The 23,237-nt window shown below is 48.3% G+C and overlaps 1 protein-coding gene across 5 annotated transcripts in view; it reads left to right on the forward strand.

Annotated features, from left to right (window-relative positions):
• The window catches only part of NTAQ1 (N-terminal glutamine amidase 1), a 159,843-nt gene that overhangs the window by 12,437 nt on the left and 124,169 nt on the right, over positions 1-23,237 (forward strand). For 3 of the 5 annotated variants that reach the window (XM_063924389.1, XM_063924393.1, XM_063924390.1), the window contains exons 2-4: positions 7,002-7,101; positions 14,273-14,323; positions 16,608-16,756. In XM_063924389.1, coding sequence (XP_063780459.1) covers positions 7,002-7,101; positions 14,273-14,323; positions 16,608-16,756 — 300 coding nt within the window. The remainder of the gene's footprint in view (positions 1-7,001; positions 7,102-14,272; positions 14,324-16,607; positions 16,757-23,237) is intronic. The other 2 variants (XM_063924391.1, XM_063924392.1) reach the window with 1 other exon arrangement.

A 23,237-nucleotide genomic window follows, 5' to 3' on the forward strand; every position in this document is an offset into this window, starting at 1 on the left:
CTGGAACTAAGAGCAATCTACAATGCTCTAAGCCAGGCGGAACCTCTGCTTCAAGGAAGACCGGTGTTGATCCAGTCGGACAACATCACGGCAGTCGCCCATGTAAACAGACAGGGCGGCACAAGAAGCAGGAGGGCAATGGCAGAAGCTGCCAGGATCCTTCGCTGGGCGGAGAATCACGTGATAGCACTGTCAGCAGTATTCATCCCGGGCGTGGACAACTGGGAAGCAGACTTCCTCAGCAGACACGACCTTCACCCGGGAGAGTGGGGACTTCATCCAGAAGTTTTCCACATGCTATTAAACCGTTGGGTAAAACCAATGGTGGACATGATGGCGTCTCGCCTCAACAAAACACTGGACAGGTATTGCGCCAGGTCAAGAGATCCGCAGGCAATAGCTGTGGACGCGCTGGTAACACCTTGGGTGTACCAGTCGGTATATGTGTTTCCTCCTCTGCCTCTCATACCAAAGGTATTGAGGATTATACGGCAAAGAGGAGTAAGACTAGTGGCTCCGGATTGGCCAAGAAGGACTTGGTACCCGGAACTTCAAGAGATGGTCACGGACGATCCGTGGCCTCTACTTCTGAGAAGGGACCTGCTTCAGCAGGGTCCTTGTCTTTTTCAAGACTTACCGCGGCTGCGTTTGACGGCATGGCGTTGAATGCCAGATCCTAAAAGGAAAAGGCATTCCAGAAGAAGTCATTCCTACCTTGATAAAGGCAAGGAAGGAAGTCACCGCGAAGCATTATCGCCGTATTTGGCGAAAATATGTTGCGTGGTGCGAGCAGCGGAGTGCTCCGATGGAGGAATTTCAACTGGGTCGTTTTCCTACATTTCCTGCAATCAGGATTGTCTATGGGTCTCAAATTGGGATCTATTAAGGTTCAAATTTCGGCCCTATCAATATTCTTCCACAAAGAATTGGCCTCAGTCCCTGAGGTCCAGATTTTTATCAAAGGAGTACTGCATATACAGCCTCCTGTGGTGCCTAAGGTGGCACCGTGGGATCTAAATGTAGTTTTAGATTTCCTCAAATCCAATTGGTTTGAACCACTAAAGAATGTGGATTTGAAATATCTCACATGGAAAGTGACTATGTTACTGGCCCTGGCTTCGGCCGGGAGAGTATCTGAACTGGCGGCTTTGTCTTATAAAAGCCCTTATTTAATTTTCCATTCGACATAGGGCAGAGCTGCGGACGCGTCCGCATTTTCTCCCTAAGGTGGTATCAGCGTTTCACCTGAACCAGCCTATTGTAGTGCCTGCGGCTACAGACGACTTGAAGGACTCCAAGTTGTTGGACGTTGTCAGAGCCTTAAAAAATATACATTTAAAGGACGGCTGGAGTCAGAAAATCTGACTCGCTGTTTATACTGTATGCACCCAACAAGTTGGGTGCACCTGCTTCTAAGCAGTCGATTGCTCGTTGGTTTTGTAACAAAATTCAACTTGTACATTCTGTGGCAGGCCTGCCACAGCCTAAATCTGTTAAGGCCCATTCCGCAAGGAAGGTGGGCTCATCTTGGGCGGCTGCCCGAGGGGTCTCGGCATTACAACTCTGCCGAGCAGCTACGTGGTCAGGGGAGAACACGTTTGTAAATTTTTACAAATTTGATACCCTGGCAAAGGAGGACCTGGAGTTCTCTCATTCGGTGCTGCAGAGTCATCCGCACTCTCCCGCCCGTTTGGGAGCTTTGGTATAATCCCCATGGTCCTTTCAGGAACCCCAGCATCCACTTAGGACGATAGAGAAAATAAGAATTTACTTACCGATAATTCTATTTCTCGGAGTCCGTAGTGGATGCTGGGCGCCCATCCCAAGTGCGGATTATCTGCAATACTTGTACATAGTTATTGTTAACTAATTCGGGTTATTGTTTAGGAAGCCATCTTTCAGAGGCTCCTCTGTTATCATACTGTTAACTGGGTTTAGATCACAAGTTGTACGGTGTGATTGGTGTGGCTGGTATGAGTCTTACCCGGGATTCAAAATCCTCCCTTATTGTGTACGCTCGTCCGGGCACAGTACCTAACTGGAGTCTGGAGGAGGGTCATAGGGGGAGGAGCCAGTACACACCACCTGACCTGTAAAAGCTTTACTTTTGTGCCCTGTCTCCTGCGGAGCCGCTATCCCCCATGGTCCTTTCAGGAACCCCAGCATCCACTACGGACTCCGAGAAATAGAATTATCGGTAAGTAAATTCTTATTTTTTTTCATTCGGGAGGGCACATTTTTCGTTCGGGAGGGCACATTTTTCAATTAGAAGGGCAAAATTAGGTACATACTATAATGCTTGGTCCTCCCATTCCCACATGATAAAGAATGGGCAGTGCGCGCCAAAGGCGAAAATTTAGGGGCGTTGTTTTTCGTGGGGTTAGGGGCATGGCCACATAATAGTGGCAATTCACATTACACCACACAATAGTGCAGCTAATACACACTGCACCAGGTAGAACCTCCTATACACACTGCGACAGGTAGAGCACGTTATACATATTGCGCCAGGCAGAGCACATTCTACACTTTGCGCCAGGCAGAGCACGTTATACACATTGCGCCAGGTAGAGAGCACTGAGACACACTGCACCAGGTAGAGAGCACTGAGACACACTGCACCAGGTAGAGAGCACTGAGACACACTGCACCAGGTAGAGAGCACTGAGACACACTGCACCAGGTAGAGAGCACCGAGAAACATTGCACCAGGTAGAGAGCACTGAGAAACATTGCACCAGGTAGAGAGCACCGAGAAACATTGCACCAGGTAGAGAGCACCGAGAAACATTGCACCAGGTAGAGAGCACCGAGAAACATTGCACCAGGTAGAGAGCACCGAGAAACATTGCACCAGGTAGAGAGCACTGAGAAACATTGCACCAGGTAGAGAGCACTGAGAAACATTGCACCAGGTAGAGAGCACCGAGAAACATTGCACCAGGTAGAGAGCACCGAGAAACATTGCACCAGGTAGAGAGCACCGAGAAACATTGCACCAGGTAGAGAGCACCGAGAAACATTGCACCAGGTAGAGAGCACCGAGAAACATTGCACCAGGTAGAGAGCACCGAGAAACATTGCACCAGGTAGAGAGCACCGAGAAACATTGCACCAGGTAGAAAGCACTGAGACACATTGGAGGAGGAGGGGGGGGGGGTAGATGGTTCCGCACACACATAAGACAAGGGGTAGTGGGGCCACACACAGGGGGTTGGGGGGGGCAGGAGGGCACAAGGTGTCACACACACGGGGGGGGGGGGGGGCGCACAAACCAGGGTGAGGGGGGTAAAGTGTGCCACACACAAAGGCTGGGGGTAAATGGGGTCACATGCAGGGGGTGGGGGCAGGATATGGCAATGCATTAAAATACATGTTCATTACTTTGTGTGTATCTACTTACTCACACTCTGGCAGCTGAGGGTCACACTCCGGTAGATGGGTACGCTGGCCAGTGGCACTGGCTGGTGGGAGATGGGGGCTGCCCGCGGGTGTCTGGCCATGCACACAGAGAGGAGGGAGGGCTGGGTTTGCCTCGGCGGGAGAGGCAAACCCAGCCCTCCTGTCTCTCGCAGAGGAGGGGAGATGCGGCGGCTGACAACTAAGGACGGACGAGGTGGGCGGGCGGGACGGACGAGGTGGGCGGGACAGATGGGGCGGTACAGACGGGGCGGGCCGCGGAGGTCTCTGTCTCTCATGCAGGGAGACAGTGTGACTGTGATTAAGCACACTGGATTACTGCAGTAATGTGTCCGGTGGCTTGGCGGGGTCCGGCGGGCAGCAAAGTGCGGGGCGGGAGGGCGCACACAAATGGGCAGGGCGGCATTCAGGTGTCTAAAAAAGGGGCAGGGCGCAGCGCCCTGTGAAAGACACCTAGAGTGAACACTAGGTATTTACAATTAAAGTTGTACTGAGTCAATTACTACACATGACAGACTGCACACTGGTTTTATAAAGTGTTTTTTGGCGCAGAGTAATCTTTTTTTCTGTTTATTTGTTATAATCACAAGCAACCTAGCAAGTTGCTTTTACTCAGCTGCCAATTCACATTTATATTTATGTTGATTTTTGATGTTTATTTTTTATAATTAGCGCCGGATTAACAGACCTGTGACGTCTGTCTAGATCTGTTGTCCATCAATCAGTTTCTGAGTAGCTCGAGACTTACTCTGCCACTGCAATCAGTTCAGTCAGTTTCGTTCGTGGTTTGACGTCACAAACACACCCAGCGTTCGCCCAGGCACTCCCCCGTTTCTCCAGCCACTCCCGCGTTTTCCCCAGAAACAGCAGCGTTTTTTCACACACACCCATAAAACGGTCAGTTTCCGCCCAGAAACACCCACTTCCTGTCAATCACACTCCGATCACCAGAACGAAGAAAAAACCTTGTAATACCGTGAGTAAAATACCAAACTTCTTAGCAAATTTACTTGGCGCAGCCGCAGTGCGAACATTGCGCATGCGCAGTTAGCGGAAAATCGCACCGATGCAAAGGAAAATAACGAGCGAACAACTCGGAATGAGGGCCAAGGTCCGAGAGGCCTTCTCCAAACAACTCTTCCCCCTTGTAAGGCAACGACTCCATATGCCGTTTTGAGTCGGCATCCCCTGTCCACTGCCGGGTCCACAAGAGCCGCCTAGCAGAAATAGACATAGCATTTATTCTAGAGCTTAGTAAACAAATGTCTCTTTGAGCCTCCCTCATATATAACGCAGCATCTTTTATATGCCCTAGGGTCATTAAAATGGTATCCTTATCCAGAGTTTCAATCTCTACTGATAGGGAATCAGTCCATGCTGCGACAGCACTACAAACCCAGGCCGATGCCATAGCTGGCCTAATAATAGCACCAGAATGCGTGTAAATGGACTTCATGGTAACTTCCTGCTTGCGATCAGCAGCATCTTTGAGGGTAGCAGTATCCTGGGAAGGCAGTGCCACCTTCTTGGATAAGCGTGTCAACGCTTTGTCTACTTTAGGCGAAGATTCCCATCGTATCCTGTCCTTTTGTGGGAAGGGATACGCCATAAGAATCCTTTTGGGAACTTGTAGTCTCCTGTCTGGAGATTCCCAAGCCTTTTCGCACAATTAGCTTAGCTCATATGAGGACGGAAAGGTGACCTCAGGTTTTTTCTCTTTATACATGTGTACCCTTGTGTCCGGGACACGGGGTTCCTCAGTGATATGCAAAACGTCTTTTATAGCAATAATCATATAACGAATACCTTTAGCCACTTTTGGCTGTAGTTTTGCATCCTCGTAATCGACACTGGAATCTGAATCCGTGTCGGTATCTGTGTCAGTGATTTGGGATAATGTGCGCTTCTGAGACCCAGAAGGTCCCGGTGCCACTGGGACAGGCATGGTCTGACTACCTGCCTGTTCCCTGGCCTCAGCTTTGTCTAATCTCTTATGTAATAAATTTACATTAGCACTCAAGACATTCCACATCTCCATCCAGTCCGGTGTCGGCGCTGCCGACGGCGACCTGACATTCATGCACTCCCCCTCCTCCTTAGGTGAGCCTTCAGCGTCAAACATGTCGACACACACGTACCGACACACTGCACACACACAGGGAATCTCTTTTCTGAAGACAGGTTCCCCCTAGGCCCTTTGGAGAGACAGAGAGAGAGAGAGTATGCCAGCACGCACCCCAGCGCTATAACCCAGGAAAAAAACACAGTATGTTCCTTCCAATAGCGCTGAAACACCTGTATACCGCCAATTATGTGCCCCCCCCCCCTCTTGAAAACCCACTGTCACCGTCTGTAAGCAGGGGAGAGTCCGGGGAGCTTCCTCTCAGCGCTGTGCTGTGGAGAGAAATGGCGCTGGTGAGTGCTGAGGGAGAAGCCCCGCCCCCTCGGCGGCGGGCTTCTGTCCCGCTCAAAATATGTAAAACATGGCGGGGGCTCTTTTATATACATGTACAGTGCCCAACTGTACATGTATATGTCTCTGTTTGCCATAGGAGAGGTTTATATTGCTGCCCAGGGCGCCCCCCCTGCGCCCTGCACCCTTACAGTGACCGGAGTGTGTGAGGTGTATGGGAGCAATTGCGCACAGCTGCAGTGCTGTGCGTTACCTCAGTGAAGCTCACAAAGTCTTCTGCCGCCTCTGAAGCCTTCTTTCTTCTCATACTCACCCGGCTTCTTTCTTCTGGCTCTGTGAGGAGGACGGCGGCGCGGCTCTGGGACGAACGTCCAGGTCGAACCTGTGTTCCAATCCCTCTGGAGCTAATGGTGTCCAGTAGCCTAAGAAACAAGACCTTGCAACTCAGAGAAGTAGGGTTGCTTCTCTCTCCTCAGTCCCTCAATGCAGGGAGTCTGTTGCCAGCAGTGCTCCCTGAAAATAAAAAACCTAACAAATTTACTTTCTTAGCAGGAAACTCAGGAGAGCTCCCTGCAGTGCACCCATCTCCTCTGGGCACAGTCTCAAACTGAAGTATGGAGGAGGGGCATAGAGGGAGGAGCCAGTGCACACACAGAGTAAAAGTCTTTCTTAACGTGTCCATGTCTCCTGCGGAGCCCGTCTATCCCCATGGTCCTTACGGAGTCCCAGCATCCTCTAGGACGTTAGAGAAACCAGCATTAGCACACAGTCACAGACGCACGGCTGTACACCGGGGGAAGGGCTGATACCGGCATTAGCACACAGTCACAGACGCACAGCTGTACACCGGGGAAAGGGCTGATCCCGGCATTAGCACACAGTCACAGACGCACGGCTGTACACCGGGGGAAGGGCTGATAACGGCATTAGCACACAGTTACAGATGCACGGCTATACACCGAGGGAAGGGCTGATACCGGCATTAGCACATAGTCACAGACGCACGGCTGTACGCCAGGGGAAGGGCTGATACCGGCATTAGTACATAGTCACAGACACTGAAGACGGTCGCAGCACCATGTGACTCAGTAGCCGACCCATTGCCTTAGTATTTGGGATGTTTTTGTTAGAAATGTCTGTAACACGTGCACTGTGATTGTTTGGACAGTGAGGAGAATGTCTGGAAGCTCTGCGAGTACATCCGAGATCAGAGTCCGCTTCCTCTGGAAGAATTTTACGCTGTGTTCCTGTCCAACGAGAAGAGGATGGTGAGACACTACATTATATCATATCTATAAAATTATAATAGGAAAACTGTATAATACATAAAGGAAATAGGACCCCAACTACCTCCCCTTCTCCCCAGAACCACCCCTATACCTGGAGCAGACGTGTGCTGCAGCTCTTGGCACTGGCTGACATCCATATACCTTTTTCTGATGTGCAGTTCTCAGCAGTAAGACCACAGCAGCTATTCAGTCAGCGATGCCCCCAGCCATCAACGTTGTCGCTATCACTGCTGCCGCATACTTCCTGGATGCGGCCGCAATGTGCAAGGACGCACACTGTGGTCAGTGCACGTGCGTGCGACCACGTCCATCTCTGAAATAGGCCCCATGTTTGCACTGAATGTGTTTGCGGCATGCCTACCGCTAAGTCCAGCGTTCCCTAGAAGAGAGCTTCATGTAAAAAAAAAAGAAGAAAAAAAAGGTTTCTCTTGCAGGGTCCACAGGATAACATTTGGATATAAGGTAGCGACGGCGGATTGGCACCAAACGATCAAAGCTTTCGGCCTTCCAGAATGCAACGGGCACGTCCCTATATTCCCGCCCCCTGGCTCAGGCAATTCAGTTTTTTGTTTGGTGTGGCAGGAGCCGGACCATGGTCTACTGGCTGTTGGTTTTTAGCAGCCATAAGCTTTCTTATTTTATTTTTATAGTCTTACTATATTTTTTAAGCGATCTTTCTAAAAAGCGTCTTATACGTACCTTAGAGTCGCTCCAACAACTCCCCGCCGGGTCGCGACAACGCTTTCCCACGTGTACAGTGCTGTTTCGGCGGGCGTCTGTGTAGGATGTACTAGCAAGTCCAGCAGATGTTACCAGGCTGTGGCCGGAGCACAGGGAGAAGGTAAGGCATCGGTTCCGCTTAGTAGGGGAAACGCGAGACACAGCTGCACTGTTTCGGGGTAGAGACTACCGAACAGTCGCTGATGCGGCTGCCACCTCGGGTGCACCAGCGCTTGGCCTCTGGGATCATAGGCTCCAGGGGTAGTATGAGGCTGCGATCCCTAGGGTTGATGTCAGCAGTGGGGAGTAAGACGCTCCCTTGGTCGTCGTCCCTTCCCCCGGTTCATGACCAGTTTCCTCCAAGTCTCCAGCCATGAACTGAGTTCCCGCTTCCGTCTGAGACGTTGTGTATCTAAAAGAACCCAGTCGCAGCGTAAGCAGCTAGCTGTATGACTAGTGCGTCGGTGTTCACTGTAGGTTCACGGGGCAATTGTGTACACTAATAGCGTCTGGATCAATTCAGCGTTCACTAATGTATTGATCGATCCTGGAAGTGGGGAGAGGTCTCCCTGTATCCCACTCTCCTGAGCCCGGTGATACAGCACTAGGGGGGTCATTCTGAGTTGATTGCTAGCTGCAGTTGTTCGCAGTGCAGCGATCAGGCTAAAAATCTGCATTTCTGCGCAAGCGTATGCACCGCAATGCGCACGCGCGACGTACGGTACAAAGTCCTTTGTGATTTTGCACAGGCTCTAGCGAAGCTTTCAGTCGCACAACATAACACAAGAAGATTGCCAGGGGGCGTTTCTGGGTGTCAGCTGACCGTTTTCAGGGAGTGTTTGGAAAAACGCAGGCGAGTCGGGGAAAACGCAGGCGTGGCTGGGCGTACGCTGGTCAGGTGTATGACGTCAAAAGCCAACCCTCCAACGTTGGAATCAACGCACACGAAGAGTAAGTCCAGGGCTGGTCTTGTTTTGCACAAAATGTTTTTGCAGGCGCTCTGCTGCACAGGCGTTCCCACTTCTGCAAAGCGAAAATACACTCCCCGGTGGGCGGCTACAATGCATTTGCACGGTTGCTAAAAACTGGTAGCGAGCGATCAACTCGGAATGACCCCCTAAGTCTCCACCTTTGGTACGAATAGTTGGATAAGTGCCTGATGAATATGAGTCTTTAAACTATTGCTGCTGTTTTCTTTCGCTGTGCGACTGAATACGTTTAAACTCCTGTATAAGGTAATGCAGTAATATGTTTCTCCTACATACTTTAAATGTATCTGTAGTTGATTATGTTCTCATATTGCTTATTATACTAATGTATGACCTGTGACTGATTGCTAGTGTTGTTGCTGACTTTACTATTTTCTGTCAGTTTCTGTGTATTCCGATCCTCAATGCTGGTGCAAAGCAGGGAGGGATTGGATTGTTTGTCACTTTAACAAATTTGAAAAAGTGATTGCGGTCACAAGTTGTGTAGTTAACACTGTAAAGGTGTGTGATTTATTTATCATGTCTAAGAGAAGCAAGGGTGAGGAGGATACACTCTCCACAGCAGCACCAACACTCATGTCATTTTTGTCTTCCAAAGCTGGGTTAACCTCTCAGGATCTGGTTCAAAATGGATTATGTGCAAATTGTTTTAGATTTCACCAAAGCCTCTTGAATAATCCAAGGCAGGCACAGGTTCAGGTTGAACACCCATGGGCTACTTTTGCACAGACATCCAGTATAGATGAGCGGATAATGGGGGTAATTCCAAGTTGATCGCAGCAGGATTTTTGATAGCAATTGGGCAAAACCATGTGCACTGCGGTGGAGGCAGATATAACATGTGCAGAAAGAGTTAGATTTGGGTGGGTTATTTTATTTCTGTGCAGGGTAAATACTGGCTGCTTTATTTTTACACTGCAAATTAGATTGCAGATTGAACACACCCCACCCAAATCTAATTCTCTCTGCACATGTTATATCTGCCTCCCCTGCAGTGCACATGGTTTTGCCCAATTGCTAACAAAAATCCTGCTGCGATCAACTTGGAATTACCCCCAATGGCAGCTCCTATACCAAGGATCGGTTACCCTATTAACCCTTACATGCAACATTACACCTGGGGATTATCACATCCAGTACAGGAATCCGCAGCCTCTCAAGAGAAACGGGCTGAAAGGCTGGTGGTAAGTAAATCACATAGACATGAAACAACATCTTCACAGTCTACAATTGTTTCAGACGAGGACTCGTCGGAGGATGAGTACTCATCGCACTCCGGGTCTGCATACAGAGACTAGAAGGAAGGACTCAGCTCAGTGGACATTCCTGAGCTTAATTAATGCTATGAAAGCCTTTCTATCCTTAGAGGAGGCAACAGAGCCTTTGTTAAAATCTAAGGCACCTGTGTTTAAACGTCCCAAAATAGTTAGGACTGAGTTTCCTGGGTCAGAACAGCTGACGGAAATTATGCAAGAGGCTTGGGTTACATCCATTAAGAAGTTTAGAATTCAAAGGAAATGGAATTCCCATTATCCTCTTCCGGCTGGGGACTGTTTAAAAAGGGAGGTGGCTCCCAAAGTAGATACGCATGTCATCCAATTGGTGCGAAAATCAACATTACCTCTGCCTTCAACATCATTAAATGATCTCACGGATAGGAAAATAGATGGTTTTCTTAAAACCATTTTCTCCTTGTCTGGGGTAATAAGACCTTCCATGGCTTCGGCTTGGATGGCAAAAGCAGTGGCCTGGGCTGATTCAATGGCATCTAGAGAGCAAAAATTCCATATTGCACATATCAAACAGGCAGCTATGTTTATGGAAGAAGCAGCATTGGATATGGGTACAGTTGCCTCTCAGGCATCATCCTCAGCAGTAGCAGCTCGCAGAGCGGTTTGGCTACGTACATGGAAAGCTGACTCAGAATCTGAGAAGGTTCTGGAGTCTTTACCAAAAAGAATATCTCCAGTAAAAGGCAAAGAATTAAACAGTATTTTGGAGTCAGAAGCAGACTCCAAGAAAGTGAAGTTTCCTTCCACACATAAATCCAAGCCTAGATTTCCAGCTTTTCGGCCCTTTCAGACTCAAGGGAAAGCTAAAGGAAAGGGTTATGGCAAATAGTTTCAATCTGACAAGTCTGGTAAGACTAAAAAGCATTGGGCTACTAGAGGGCCGCATTCCAAATCGGAATATAAATCATCAGCCTGATGGTGCGGGCCTACACCTGGGGGACCCCAGGGTGGGAGGCAGACTTCTTCAGTTTGCACAAATCTGGCAGCAGTCTACCACAGATGCCTGGGTGCAAGAAGTGGTATCTCATGGTTATGTGTTTACTTTCAAGAAACACCCTCCACAAAGGTTTTTTTGTACCAGATAGCCTTCAGTGGAAACGAAGGCCAGGGCTTTGCAAGAGACAGTTCAGAAGTTGCTTCAGTCAGGAGTGATAATTCCAGTTCCTCCTGAACAACTAGAACAAGGTTTTTATTCCAACCTGTTTCTTGTCCAGAAGCCAAATGGGTCGTTCCTGCCCATACTCAATCTCAAAGTGCTGAACAAGTACATTTGGATGCCTCGGTCTCATATGGAGACTTTACGTTCCATTATTTTTGCCATGGAGCCGGAGGATTTTATGGTATCCCTGGATATCCAGGATGCTTACCTACATGTTCCTGTAGCACTGTCCCATCAGCGCTATCTCAGGTTTGCTATCCTCCAGCAACCTCTTCAGTTTCAGGCCCTACCATTTGGACTAGCCACAGCTCCCAGAGTGTTCACCAAAATTATGGTGGTAATGGCATCTTATCTCCGTCAGCAGGGGATAAGGATTTTTCCATACGTCGACTACTTATTAATCCTGGCACAATCTCAGGAATTGCTTCAGTGTCATCTGTGGCAGACAATAGCCTGTTTGCAGAGACACGGTTGGCTCATAAATTGGGCAAAGTCGTCCCTGGTTCCGTCACAACGGATGACTCGCTTGGGGGCTGTGTTGGAATCAAGTCTTCAGAGAGTAATTTTACCTCTGAACAAACTATCCAAAATTCAGTCAAGGATTCAGGAGCTGCTACACAGTCAAAGGGTATCCATTCACGCCACAATATGTGTGATGGGGCCGATGGTGTCGACATTCGACATAGTGGAGTAGGCTCTGTTCCACTCGAGGCCTCTGCAACGTCTGATCCTTTCCAAATGTAATGGTTTTCATCAGGCAATAAAAACATAGACTATGGTCCTTCCTCTGGAAGTAAGGAGGTCATTAGCCTGGTGGCTGCAGACGTCCCGTCTGGACAAATGGAGACCCTTTTGGATATCAGATTGGGAAATTCTGATAACAGAGGGCATCCTTCAGGGCTGGGGAGCGGTGTCAGGAAGGAGTTGCTTCCAGGGACAGTGGACCAAGGAAGAGAGTTGCCTGCCAATAAACATATTGGAACTTCGGCCATATATATGGCACTTATTCAGGCAAAGGACATCCTTCAGGGGAAAGCAGTCCAAATCCGCTCGGACAATGCAATGGCAATAGCGTACCTCAACCATCAGGGAGGAATTTGCAGCCAATGCAATGAAGGTGATAAGTCACACGTTAAAGTGGGCAGAACTTCATCATCCAGCCTTGTCCGCAGTGTTCATTCCGGGAGTCCTAAACTGGGAAGCTTATTTTCTCAGTAGACACGCCATTCATGCAAATTCTGGTTGACAAGTGGGGGTTACCGGAGATAGATCTCTTGGCGTCTGGTCAGAACAACAAAGTTCCCGCATACGGGTCAAGAACAAAGGATCCCAAAGCGATCTTTGTGGATGCCCTGTCCAGAGAGATGGGACTTTCGTCTGGTCTATGTGTTTCCACCAATCGCCCTGTTACCCAGGGTGATGCGAAAGGCAAAACAAGGAAGGGGCGCCGTGATACTAATAGCTCTGGCTTGGCCCAGAAGACTTTGGTACACAGATCTGCAGAGGTTGTCACTGGATGCTCCATTCCTACTCCCTCAACATCCAGATCTACTGTCTCAGGGTCCTTGCTATGACAAGCCCCTGGATCTACTGTCTTTGATGGCGTGGCTCTTGAGAATTCCATCCTGAAAGGAAGAGGCAACAGGTTATTCAGACAATGCTCAGAGCATGGAAACCTTCCTCAGCTTGCGTTTATCATCGAATATGGCAAGCCTATATTCAGTGGTGCAGTGACCGGAAATTTGATCCTAGGTCTTTCAAAGTTTCCAGAGTCCTATCATTCCTTCAGTTTGGAATGGCCAAAGGTCTAAGTGTGGCTTCCTTGAGAGTGCAAGTGTCGGCATTGATTGTATGGTTCCAAAAGAAAATTGCTAACCTACAGGATGTGCGCACTTTTTTCCATTGAATGCTGCACATTCAACCTCCTTTTGTTCCGCCTACAGTGCCTTGGGACTTAAGTTTAGTCCTTAAGGCCCTTCAAGTTGCCCCATTTGAACCACTAAAACGAGTGGATTTTAAATGGTTGACAGCTAAAGTTCTCTTTCTACTGGCTGTTGCTTCTGCTAGAAGAGTATCAGATTTAGGAGCATTGTTATGTCGCCCTCCTTTTCTGATCTTTTATCCAGATAGAGCGGTTCTCGGAACCAAATCTGGGTATCTTTCTAAGGTGGTGTGAAAATACATATACACATGCACTGACACCACCAGAAACCTGTCTGAAATCAGATATTGCCTTTCATCAAACCTTTCCAACTTTTATAAATAAAAATGAATACAAGTGTAATTGGTTGCTATAGGCAACATATTTGTAATAATTTTGGAACATGCGAAATAAGCATTATAACCCTTGAATGCACCTGACGCGTCCACACAGTGGATGCAGCTATTTTGAGGGCATACATATATCCTGTCAACGATCTCAATGTGGACCCCAAAATGTCGGTATGTTTAAGTTGGCAAGTGTAAACTGCTACTTTCAGCATTTTACACAGCATCATTCTTTTTTTCCTCTCTGTGTTGTTGTTTTTTTTTTTTTTTTTTTTTTTTTTTTTTTCCCCCCCTTTTTTTTTTGTTAAATTTGTATTTTTTTTTTCTCTCTTCTCTCTCTCCAAGCCAGCAGCTTGCTCCCCAGGGAATGAGAGACTTCCTGTCCAGGCAGACAGGCTTTTATCATACCGGTGTTAGCACTGATTAGCCTTCTCTCAGGCTACAGGCCATCAAAACCCATACTTGGCCTTATGGATGGAGCCCACCCTCTCTCTCCGTCCATACCTCCAGGACCCTTTAACTGGCTTTTACTAAAAGCCCAAACTCTAATCAACTCTGTTTTACAGAAACAGACATTTTCCTGGAGGTTTTAAATTCATAGTACAGAAACATTAGACATATATACCTGCCCTCAAACACAATTCCACTGCTTTTAACCCAAAATATATTTGGTGCTGTTCCTGTGTCAGATTTTGATTGTGTTACATAATGTGTACCTGCAGATACCTGTTTGGATGCAGCAAGCTGGAAGACGTGATGACCCAGTAATATGGGTGAGCATTTAGCTTGATTTGACCATTATTTCGCTGCAGATTAGAGTCCTGGCATCTTGGTAGTATTAAACATATTGGTTTGTGAAGCTATGTGTCTCCAGGGGCCAGTGGACCAGCCTCCTGTCATGGTGTCACACAACAGACCCTGGGGTAAATGTATATGAAGCAGTGATAAGAGTGGAGAAGTGAGCCTGTGGAGAAGTTGCCCATGGCAACCAATCAGCTGCTCTGTATAATTTTATAGTATGCAAATTATAAATGTTACTTCAGTGCTGATTGGTTGCCATGGGCAACTTCTCCACTGACTCACGTCTCCACTCTTGTCACTGCTTCATACATTTACCCCTCTGAGTCCCTCTTACCGAACTCAGTGTGGTAATTTTATTGGCTAGTGTGCTTCCGCTGATCAGAACAATAAATATAAGATGCTATGTCAAGTTAGTATCTTAAGTGTTGGCATTCTGAAGATGCCACCGCCATATTGGATTGATCAGCTGACTCTGGGTTTGTCCAGTTGACCACATGACTTGAGCCACCAATGATTATTCAGAGCACTCTATTTAAACCCCTCAGTTACACCTCTTTATTACCAGTACAACTTGTATCTTACCTGTTCCTGGCTCTAGTATCAGCAGCTCTGTTTCCTGATTCCTAGCTTATTGCTGTCTGGTGCATGCTCATTAGCGCACATCAGTTACCGAGTTCTCTGGCTTCTGTTTTTGTGCTTTGAGCTTCCAGTTGTTTCCTGCATTCCTTATAGTGCTTAGGGCTATTGCTGTCTACACCAGCGTGCATTACCATTCAGCCTGCAGAGTGCATTTCCTATATAACTGTGCATTACCATTCAGCCTGCAGAGTGCATTTCCTATATAACTGTGCATTACCATTCAGCCTGCAGAGTGCATTTCCTATATAACTGTGCATTACCATTTAGCCTGCAGAGTGCATTTCCTATATAACTGTGCATTACCATTCAGCCTGCAGAGTGCATTTCCTATATAACTGTGCATTACCATTCAGCCTGCAGAGTGCATTTCCTATATAACTGTGCATTACCATTCAGCCTGCAGAGTGCATTTCCTATATAACTGTGCATTACCATTCAGCCTGCAGAGTGCATTTCCTATATAACTGTGCATTACCATTCAGCCTGCAGAGTACATGTCCAATACCAGCGTGCATTTCCATTCACAGCCAGCAGAGTGCATTTCCATTTAGAAACCTAAAGACATAGAATTTGATGGCAGATAAGAACCACTTGGCCCATCTAGTCTGCCCCTTTTTTATCCTTTAGGCAATCTAAACCCTTTGTGATCCTTATTTCTGTGTAAGGATATACTTCTGCCTATCACATTCATGTTTAAATTGCTTTACTGTCTTACCCTCTACCTCCTCTGATGGGAGGCTATTCCACTTATCCACTACCCTTTCTGTGAAGTAATTTTTCCTCAGATTTCACCAGAACCTGGCTCCCTCTAGTCTCAGTGTATGTCCTCGAGTTCTAATACTTCTCTTCCTTTGAAGAATGTTTCCTCCTGGACTTTGTTAAAACCCTTGTTATATCTGAAAGTTTCTATCATGTCCCCCCTTTCCCTTCTCTGCACCAAACTATACATTTTGAGATCTTTTAGCCTTTCCGGGTAAGTTTTGTGATGTAGGCCATGCACCATTTTAGTTGCCTTTCTTTGTACAGTCTCTAGAGTCTAATGTATTTCTATCCTTCTGAAGATATGGCGTCCAGAAATGGACACCATATTCTAGATGAGGCCGTACCAATGACCTATACAGTGGTATTATTACAGCATGCAGAGTGCACATCCAATACCAGCGCGCATTACTATTCACAAACTGCAGAGTGCACATATATTCCATAAATTAGCCCAAATTCTAATTTGCATCACTTAGGCCGGGTACACATTAGAGCGATATATTCTCGGCCGATCTGACATGCGACAGGACGTGCATACACACTTGCACGACGCAGGGTACAATGGCGAGATGTGCAGTGCCATGTGGCATTCATCATCACCACGGCATTGTACACAATATCTTCTGGTTGAACGTGCAGCTCGCGAAAGCGCGCAGCCGCGGGTAAACACTGAATGATCAGGCCGATATGTCTGTACAACATTAAAAATAGGGCATAGTAAAACTTTTGACCGGTATTGTACAGTATGTATTTTGTGTACTATTTAGTTCTCACTTGTCACGTTTATTGTAAACCCCTGTACGTGACTCAGCGATACACCCCAGTCTGGACGTAAGGTTTTTTTTTCCTCTGCAGGATTACCATGTTATTTTGCTTCACGTCTGCAGTGGAGGGCAAAGGTCCATCTATGACCTGGATACCGTGCTACCGTTCCCGTGTCCCTGTGACCTGTATATAAAGGAAGCTCTGCGCTCAGATCACAATATCCCACAGGACTTAAGAAGGTAGAATTTGGAATGTATGATCCAGATAATTTTGGTTTTCTCTTTTGCTGCGGAGTTTTAAAGCAGGGATTTAATTTTTTTTAATTGCCAAAACCATGTTGGTTTTAATACAAAAAAAAAAAAAATAACTAATTTCACTCTGGCTGAAAAATCTGTGATTTCTGCTGCGGGGTACACTGGGCTCCACAAGGAATGGACAATGGGGTGTAGAGTAGGATCTTGATCCGAGGCACCAACAGGCTCAAAGCTTTGACTGTTCCCAGAATGCATAGCGCCGCCTCCTATATCACCCTGCCTCCCTGCACAGGATCTCAGTTTTGTAGTTGGTGCTGCAGTAGCAGGCACTTAACAGAGGGGCTGCTCCAGGCAGCTCTAAGAAGACTTCAAGGGCAGCAGCAGTGTTACATGTCAGTGGACATTCACGGCTGCAGCTCCGACTCTCCCCAGTGGCGCTGTACACTCCCGAGCCCTGGTTGCCGGGTAACTACAGCAGGAGGCTCCGGTTTTCTTCTTGTCAGGCACACAAGATTGGGGCTCTCCGGGATCGCGTGGCCGCGCTTCGGGAGGTGGTAAGTGGGTCCCGCTTGCGGTCCGGCGCGGTCAGTGGGAGGCGGGCCGCGCGCGCGCTGGCGGTGGACACTGTGGCAGTACAGGCGATCCCACTAGATCACCAGGGCATGGGACAGGTCAGGTTTTCTCTATAAACCGTTTTATTAGAGCCCGCAGTACCCGGTGGTTTTGCCAGCAGGGGGATAGAGCTGGGACCTGAAGCCCCTCCCCCAGCCCCAGGGCGCCATTTTCTGCAAATGTTCCCGCCCTGGAGCTGCATATCTGTCTCTACCTCAATCCCTGGCAGTGTCTGCGGCGCCATTATCCCTCAGCTCACTGTACCTGGGAATGCTTGGGCAAATCCTCCTATGTAAAGCCGCCTGGTTGTCAGTGCTGTGACTTTACAAGGGTACCGGTATGAATGGTCGACCATGTTATGGTCGACAGTCATTAGGTCGACCACTATTGGTCGACATTGACATGGTCGACATGGACACATTGTCGACACATGAAAAGGTCGACATGAGTTTTTTTAACTTTTTTGGGTGTCGTTTTTTGCGTAAAGTGACTGGGAACCCCAAATAGTGCACCGCATGGCTCGCTTCGCTCGACATGCTTCGGGCATGGTGCCTTCGCTTCGCTCGGCACAGATTACCGTTCCAATCGTAGTCCACGTGGATCGTAAAGTATGGAAAAGTTCCCCAAAAGAAAAAAAGTTAAACTCATGTCGGCCTTTTCATGTGTCGACCTTTCATGTGTCGACCATTTTCATGTGTCGACCATGTGTCCATGTCGACCAATAGTGGTCGACCTAATGACTGTCGACCATAATATGGTCGACCATCTGAACGGATACCCTTTACAAGACACTTAAGTATTCTACCTGCCTTTTTTAGTCCGTGTTAGTTAAGAAAGAGTGCACTTAGTCAGGGTTTCCTAGTACAATTACCCTGTGATATACATCCAGTTCTTACTGTGTACTGTTATATCTATTGTTATATAGCTGTGTAAGCTAGTCCAGTGCAGTATTATTGTTAGTAATAACCTCTGCATTGTACAGTCTGTGACTATTTGTGTGTGCATTTGATAGCTGAGTGGTGTCCATTTCGTGTCTTTCACTCAACGTGCTATCCATATATTCTATAACCTGAGGGGGCTTGGTGCGTCAGGTTTTATCTAATATAGGATTTTCACAAAGATATACTGTATTACGTATTTCTCTGACGTCCTAGTGGATGCTGGGAACTCCGAAAGGACCATGGGGAATAGCGGCTCCGCAGGAGACTGGGCACAACTAAAGAAAGCTTTTAGGTCACCTGGTGTGCACTGGCTCCTCCCACTATGACCCTCCTCCAAGCCTCAGTTAGATTTTGTGCCCGGCCGAGGTTGGATGCACACTAGGGGCTCTCCTGAGCTTCTAAAAAGAAAGTATATAATTAGGTTTTTTATTTTACAGTGAGACCTGCTGGCAACAGGCTCACTGCAGCGAGGGACTAAGGGGAGAAGTAGCGAACCTACCTGCTTGCAGCTAGCTTGGGCTTCTTAGGCTACTGGACACCATTAGCTCCAGAGGGATCGACCGCATGGAACTGGCCTTGGTGTTCGGTCCCGGAGCCGCGCCGCCGTCCCCCTTACAGAGCCAGAAGCAAGAAGAGGTCCGGAAAATCGGCGGCAGAAGACATCAGTCTTCACCAAGGTAGCGCACAGCACTGCAGCTGTGCGCCATTGCTCCTCATACACACTTCACACTCCGGTCACTGAGGGTGAAGGGCGCTAGGGGGGGGCGCCCTGAGCAGCAATAAAAACACCTTGGCTGGCAAAAATACCACAATATATAGCCCCAGAGGCTATATATGTGATAATTACCCCTGCCAGAATCCATAAAAAAGCGGGAGAATAGTCAGCGAAAAAGGGGCGGAGCTATCTCCTTCAGCACACTGGCGCCATTTCTCCCTCACAGCTCCGCTGGAAGGAAGCTCCCTGGCTCTCCCCTGCAGTCTACACTACAGAAAAGGGTAAAAAAGAGAGGGGGGGCACTCAATTTAGGCGCAGTATATATAACAGCAGCTATAGGGGACATAATTCAGTTAGTCCCTGCATTATATAGCGCTCTGGTGTGTGCTGGCATATTCTCACTCTGTCTCCCCAAAGGGCTTTTGTGGGTCCTGTCCTCTGTTAGAGCATTCCCTGTGTGTGTGCGGTGTGTCGGTACGGCTGTGTCGACATGTTTGATGAGGATAATGATGTGGAGGCGGAGCAGATGCCTATAGAAGGGATGTCGCCCCCTGCGGGGCAGACACCTGAGTGGATGGACTTATGGAAGGAATTGCGTGCACGTGTCGACTCCTTACACAAAAAATTTGACGACATGCCAAATGCGGGACAGCCGGCTTCTCAGCTCGTGCCTGTCCAGGCGTCTCAAAGGCCATCGGGGGCTCTAAAATGCCCGCTACCTCAGATGGCAGACGCGGATGTCGACACGGATACTGACACCAGTGTCGACGACTATGAGTCTAGTCTAATGTCCACTAAGGCCATTTGTTGCATGATTGAAGCAATGAAAGAGGTGTTACAAATTTCTGATATAAACCCAGGTACCACTAAAAAGGGTATTATGTTTGGGGAGAAAAAACTACCCGTAGTTTTTCCCCCATCAGAAGAATTAAATGAAGTGTGTGAAGCAGCGTGGGCTTTCCCTGATAAAAGATTGGTAATCTCTAAGAAGTTACTAATGGCGTTCCCTTTCCCGCCAGAGGATAGGTCACGTTGGGAGACACCCCCTAGGGTGGATAAAGCGCTCACACGTTTGTCTAAAAAGGTGGCACTACCGTCTCGGGATACGGCCGCCCTCAAGGAACCTGCTGATAGAAAGCAGGAGGCGATCCTGAAGTCTGTATATACACACTCAGGCATTATACTTAGACCAGCTATTGCGTCAGCATGGATGTGCAGTGCTGCCGCTGCGTGGTCAGATTCCCTGTCAGAAAATATTGACACCCTAGACAGGGACACTATTCTGCTAACCATAGAGCATATAAAAGACTCAGTCTTATACATGAGAGATGCACAGAGGGAGATCTGCCGGCTGGCATCTAAAATAAGTGCATTGTCCATTTCTGCTAGGAGAGGCTTATGGACTCGACAGGGGATGCAGATTCAAAAAGGCACATGGAAGTTTTGCCTTATAAGGGTGAGGAGTTATTTGGGGATGGTCTCTCGGACCTAGTTTCCACAGCAACTGCTGGGAAGTCAGCATTTTTACCCCATGTTCCCTCACAGCCTAAAAAGGCGCCGTTTTATCAGGTACAGTCCTTTCGGACTCAGAAAAACAGGCGTGGAAAAGGCGGGTCCTTTCTGTCCAGAGGCAGAGGTAGGGGAAAAAGGCTGCAACAAACAGCAGGTTCCCAGGAGCAAAAGTCCTCCCCCGCTTCTTCCAAGTCCGCCGCATGACGGTGGGGCTCCACAGGCGGAGCCAGGTACGGTGGGGGGCCGCCTCAAAAATTTCAGCGATCAGTGGGCTCGCTCACAGGTGGATCCCTGGATCCTGCAAATAGTATCTCAAGGGTACAAACTGGAATTCGAGGCGTCTCCACCCCACCGGTTCCTAAAATCTGCCTTGCCGATTACTCCTTCAGACAGGGAGGCTGTGCTAGCGGCAATTCACAAGCTGTATTCCCAGCAGGTGATAATCAAGGTACCCCTACTTCAACAAGGACGGGGTTACTATTCCACACTGTTTGTGGTACCGAAACCGGACGGTTCGGTGAGACCCATTTTAAATTTGAAATCCTTGAACACATACATAAAAAAAATTCAAGTTCAAGATGGAATCGCTCAGGGCGGTTATTGCAAGCCTGGACGAGGGGGATTACATGGTATCCCTGGACATCAAGGATGCTTACCTGCATGTCCCCATTTACTATCCTCACCAGGAGTACCTCAGATTTGTGGTACAGGATTGCCATTACCAATTCCAGACGCTGCCGTTTGGACTCTCCACGGCACCGAGGGTGTTTACCAAGGTAATGGCGGAAATGATGATACTCCTTCGAAGAAATGGAGTTTTAATTATCCCGTACTTGGACGATCTCCTAATAAAGGCGAGGTCCAAGGAGCAGTTGTTGGTGGGAGTAGCACTATCTCAGGAGGTGCTACACCAGCACGGTTGGATTCTGAATATTCCAAAATCACAGCTGGTTCCGACGACACGTCTACTGTTCCTGGGTATGATTCTGGATACAGTCCAGAAAAAAGTGTTTCTCCCGGAGGAGAAAGCCAAGGAGCTGTCATCTCTAGTCAGAGACCTCCTGAAACCAAAACAGGTATCGGTGCATCACTGCACGCGGGTCCTGGGAAAGATGGTGGCTTCTTACGAAGCAATTCCTTTCGGCAGGTTCCATGCCAGAATCTTTCAGTGGGACCTGTTGGACCAATGGTCCGGATCGCATCTTCAGATGCATCGCCTAATAACCCTGTCTCCAAGAACCAGGGTGTCTCTGCTGTGGTGGCTGCAGAGTGCTCATCTTCTAGAGGGCCGCAGATTCGGCATACAGGACTTGGTCCTGGTGACCACGGATGCCAGCCTTCGAGGCTGGGGGGCAGTCACACAGGGAAGAAACTTCCAAGGACTATGGTCGAGTCAGGAGACTTCCCTACACATAAATATTCTGGAACTAAGGGCCATTTACAATGCCCTAAGTCAGGCAAAATCCCTGTTTCTACACCAGCCGGTACTGATCCAGTCAGACAACATCACGGCAGTCGCCCATGTAAATCGACAGGGCGGCACAAGAAGCAGGATGGCAATGGCAGAAGCCACAAGGATTCTCCGATGGGCGGAAAATCACGTACTAGCACTGTCAGCAGTGTTCATTCTGGGAGTGGACAACTGGGAAGCAGACTTTCTCAGCAGGCACGACCTACACCCGGGAGAGTGGGGACTTCATCCAGAAGTCTTCGCGCTGATTGTAAATCGATGGGTACGGCCACAGGTGGACATGATGGCGTCCCGCCTAAACAAAAAACTAGAGAGATATTGCGCCAGGTCAAGGGACCCTCAGGCGATAGCTGTGGACGCTCTAGTGACACCGTCGGTGTACCAGTCAGTTTGTGTTCCCTCTTCTGCCTCTCATACCAAGGGTACTGAGAATAATAAGAAAACGAGGAGTAAGAACAATACTGTGAAAGGAGTGCTGCATATTCAGCCCCCGTTTGTGCCTCCAGTGGCACCTTGGGATCTCAACGTGGTGTTGAGTTTCTTAAAATCACATTGGTTTGAGCCACTTAAAACCGTGGATCTAAAATATCTCGCATGGAAAGTGGTCATGTTATTGGCCTTGGCTTCAGCCAGGCGTGTGTCAGAATTGGCAGCTTTGTCATGTAAAAGCCCTTATCTGATTTTCCATATGGATAGGGCGGAATTGAGGACTCGTCCCCAGTTTCTCCCTAAGGTGGTATCAGCTTTTAACTTGAACCAACCTATTGTGGTGCCTGTGGCTACTAGGGGCTTGGAGGATTCCAAGTTACTGGACGTAGTCAGGGCCTTGAAAATTTATGTTTCCAGGACGGCTAGAGTCAGGAAAACTGACTCGCTATTTATCCTGTATGCACCCAACAAACTGGGTGCTCCTGCTTCTAAGCAGACTATTGCTCGCTGGATTTGTAGCACAATTCAGCTGGCGCATTCTGCGGCTGGACTGCCGCATCCTAAATCAGTAAAAGCCCATTCCACAAGGAAGGTGGGCTCATCTTGGGCGGCTGCCCGAGGGGTCTCGGCTTTACAACTTTGCCGAGCTGCTACTTGGTCAGGGGCAAACACGTTTGCAAAATTCTACAAATTTGATACCCTGGCTGAGGAGGACCTTGAGTTCTCTCATTCGGTGCTGCAGAGTCATCCGCACTCTCCCGCCCGTTTGGGAGCTTTGGTATAATC

This window comes from Pseudophryne corroboree, chromosome 5, assembly GCF_028390025.1.
Source record: "Pseudophryne corroboree isolate aPseCor3 chromosome 5, aPseCor3.hap2, whole genome shotgun sequence".
In the NCBI taxonomy this organism is placed as follows: domain Eukaryota; kingdom Metazoa; phylum Chordata; class Amphibia; order Anura; family Myobatrachidae; genus Pseudophryne; species Pseudophryne corroboree.